The sequence below is a fragment of the Octodon degus genome, unplaced genomic scaffold (assembly GCF_000260255.1).
Source record: "Octodon degus isolate 3935 unplaced genomic scaffold, OctDeg1.0 scaffold00250, whole genome shotgun sequence".
NCBI classification, from domain to species: Eukaryota; Metazoa; Chordata; class Mammalia; order Rodentia; family Octodontidae; genus Octodon; species Octodon degus.
In genome coordinates, this window is record NW_004524826.1 from 1280546 (window position 1) to 1284006 (window position 3461).

The window sequence follows — 3461 nt, forward strand, 5'->3', positions numbered from 1 at the left end:
GATCACTTTCCTCTTTGGCCCCATAATCTTCTTGATCAGAAAATTTTGGGACACTACCGAGTTACATTACGTTACAGTACAAGTTCTCATATGTCCTGAGTCTTAATTGTGGTGTCTTATCTTGATACAGACTCTGCTCTGTCAGAGAGTGGACCAGTAGGAATTCACAGTTCCACTTTTGCTTTGATTGTTAAAACATTGATGAGGATTGTGGGTGAAAAAATACTTGGTTCTGCATTTCATTCTTTTTCGGTTAATATTCATGTGTTGGGGCCGGGGGGATGGCTCAGTGGAATAAGGGCTTCCCTGGCAAGCGCAAGGGCCTGAGTTCAATCCCCAGTTCCACAAAAAAAAAAAAAAAAAAAAAAAAAAAATTCATGTGTTACCAGTTAAGTACTAGTATCTATGGTCTAGAGGGAGAGGAGAATAAAGTAAAAGTTTTGTTTCTTTTTCCTGTAGTAGTTTGCTTTACTGCTGTTTTGTTCTTTCCATCTAGAGAACCTGCCTGTGGTTCCAGTTTCAGTGGTGGTGGGCATAGTGTCTGCCGTGGTCTTAGGGCTCATTCTCTTCATCAGCATGATCCTGGCTGTGCTCTATCGACGGAAAAACGCTAAACGGGATTATACTGGGTAAGAAACGCCCTTCCAGGGGACGAGGGTAAAGAAATCAGCTTTATGGAAGAAGGATTGTGAAGTTATGTACTGTTGGCTTTCACCTCCAGAGGCGAGCAGAAATCAGCGGCCTGCTCTTCAAGGGGGAAAGTGACAATAATCACTGGGTGACGGTTTGCTTTTTAGGTTTGGTGAAGTGAACTGCTCAGCAGCCTGGGTGCTCTGCTGCAGGACCATCCACCTGCAGTTAGTGTCCCTCAACCACAAATGTCACTTTCCCATTTTAAGAGTTTTTGGTCTCTTGATGCTAATCGTCTCAGGTTCTTCATTGTGGCTGGGTAAACGTAAAACCCTAATGAAGATGTTGTGCTAATAAACTCCCACATGGCCCAATGAGATGGTGAAGGGCTTCTTTTTTCGTAGTTCCCCCGCAATCCAATCTTAAGCATTGCATTGTTGGCTAGGTTCACCCACATTGCTGTCTGTAAAAGTTAGCACCATGTACCTGCGATAAGGAAATGCCAGTTTGTGTTTTGTTCATGGCTTCTGAGAAGGGACATCTTTTAGCTTAGGGTGTGTGTCTGCTTATAGCACTGTCTCCCTGTTCCTACTGGAATGCTAACACATATAATCATTGGAGAGCTCCCGTAGTAATCACAGGGTGGGTGCTGATTCAGTTGCCATAACATAGGCAGTGTGACAGGTGTGCAGTCCACCTGTGACCATCCCATTGCCACTGCGCATGGAGAGGACTGCCCCAGTTCTCTTGCTAGTGGATGGTGGGAACCTCTAACTTTTGGCCCTGCTGATGCAGGGTTCTGAGGAGTGCTGTGTTTGAACAAGTCTGAGTGTTTGAGTTCAGATAATACTTGCCTAGAGAGCCTTGTTCTGCTGATTGCTGCTCCCTGCATGGTGCGTGTTCTGTGATTAAACATAGCCAAGTGTTAGTTTTCCACATGACACTAATTCAGGGTGGCAACATGCCAGTCTGCACTTCTTGCTTTGGGGTTAATGGAGGGGCCTAGAAGTGCTGCTTGGAATCCTGCATGGCATCATGAGCGCTGAGCTTCTTACTTTGGTTTTCTCCCCCCTCCCGTGCTTATCTGCCTTGCTGTGCTGGGGTCAGGTCCTGCTTATCTTCCACTTCTCAAGAAAAGCTGACGTAGAAGACACTGGCACTGTAACAGGGCCAGATCTCCTTTCCACTCCCAGTAGACACATGGTAACTAATCACATTGCCTGTTGGTGTTACTATTCATGTGTATGTATCATCTGCTTACCTTGTGGACAATTAACTGACTAGCTGTGCCCAGTAGGTAGTACAGTATGTCCCCAGATGTGTCACGTCATTGTCTGGGAAACATGTCGAGTAGAATATCCAGGTGAAACCAGGTTCATCTGAATATACATGTTCTTCATGTAAAATTCTGTTATATGTGTGTGCGCGTGTGTTTCTTCATACATGAACTTCATTATCAATGATTATGGCCCTCTAATGTTAGAATAATCAAGCCATCTTGGCTCAGGGTTTGTAGCTACCACCTCAAAGAGCAGTTGGCAGAAGGCCTGGTGTGTTTGGCCTTAATGATACTTTAAGTGTGGTCCTTGCCAAACTCTTAAGCTTTGATCATAATAAAGGCTTGAAGGTGCAGTAATGACACATCTCAGTAGAAAAATCACAAATGAATTACTTCCTGGCATTCAGGGTCCTGATTTATTGATGAAAGTGCTTTCTGTCCAAGATTCCCTCTCCCCCGAAGAAGTTCGGTTCCAGTCTCATTATTTATGACTTCCTATTTGGTTTGTTTTGGAGTCCTCTTTTGTATTTTGTTTTGGGAGTGTTCAGTTGAGCTATGATAGAAACAAAACATGAGAACTAGAGAATAGGGAAAATGATACAGGCCAATACTAGACGGCTCTGAGACTGTGAACTTGGCCCTGTGCCTGTAATTTTTCAAAAACGTTCAAAAAATACTCACCTTTGATGACCATAAAGAAAAATTGCCTTTAAGAAGGTAGAACTAACTCCTTTAAAACTTTACCTCAAAGGAGGATTGGCAGGGAGAAAAGGTAATGTGGCTGAAGGGTAAATGTGTCTCGTGGCAAGAATCTCAGCGCTGCTGCTGGAAGCTGGGGGAGAGGGTCCTACATGGATTCTTTTGCCACCACCAGTGATAAGTTCATTGGCTTAGAGGAACAAATGGGTGTTAGGGATGCAAAATAGCTTTAAGTTATGTAAGCCAAAAAAAGGTGGCCATTTTTATACCTGTGGTTTTGTGTCTTCTGTTTTTATACAGCTGCTGTTTCACCGTACCTAATCCCTTGTATCTCTGTACTTTTTTCCCATTTAATTTCTTTCTTTTTTTTTTTTTTTTCTTTTTTACATTTGTTCTCCAAATTGCCAATCCATCAGCTGCAGTACATCGGAGAGCTTGTCACCAGTTAAGCAGGCTCCACAGAAGTCTCCCCCTGATACACAGGGTCTAGTAAGGAGTCTGCCTTCCGGATCGCACCAGGTAATGGCCAAGGCGGTTCTGTCCTCTGCCCTGGGCCCTGCGGTGTGGGGCCTTGTCGCTTTCTGAGTACAAGAAAGAGTGCTGAGCTATGAGAGAGACAGATGAACAGACAGACAGACAGGCAGGAGGAAAGGGAGGGAGACAGGGCAGTTAAAGGGCTGGTCTGAGGAAACATGTGGAGAAGCACCTGGCCTGAGTCCAAGTTACCACCAAACATCACTAAACTATGGTTCACTCAGCCCAAGTGGAATTAGGAAATGGCTCAGAGGGCAGTCTACAACTATAAGAAATTCTTTCTTAATTGTTTGTGGAAACAAATGCTAATGAAATATAT

General features: G+C 44.1%; 1 protein-coding gene across 1 annotated transcript in view; it reads left to right on the forward strand.

Moving 5' to 3' along the window:
* The window catches only part of Mpzl1 (myelin protein zero like 1), a gene marked incomplete at its 5' end in the record, with an annotated part of 69213 nt that overhangs the window by 56366 nt on the left and 9386 nt on the right, over positions 1 to 3461 (forward strand). The window contains 2 exons of the mRNA XM_023706322.1: positions 497 to 629; positions 3025 to 3127. Of these exons, the coding sequence (XP_023562090.1) occupies positions 497 to 629; positions 3025 to 3127 (236 nt within the window). The remainder of the gene's footprint in view (positions 1 to 496; positions 630 to 3024; positions 3128 to 3461) is intronic.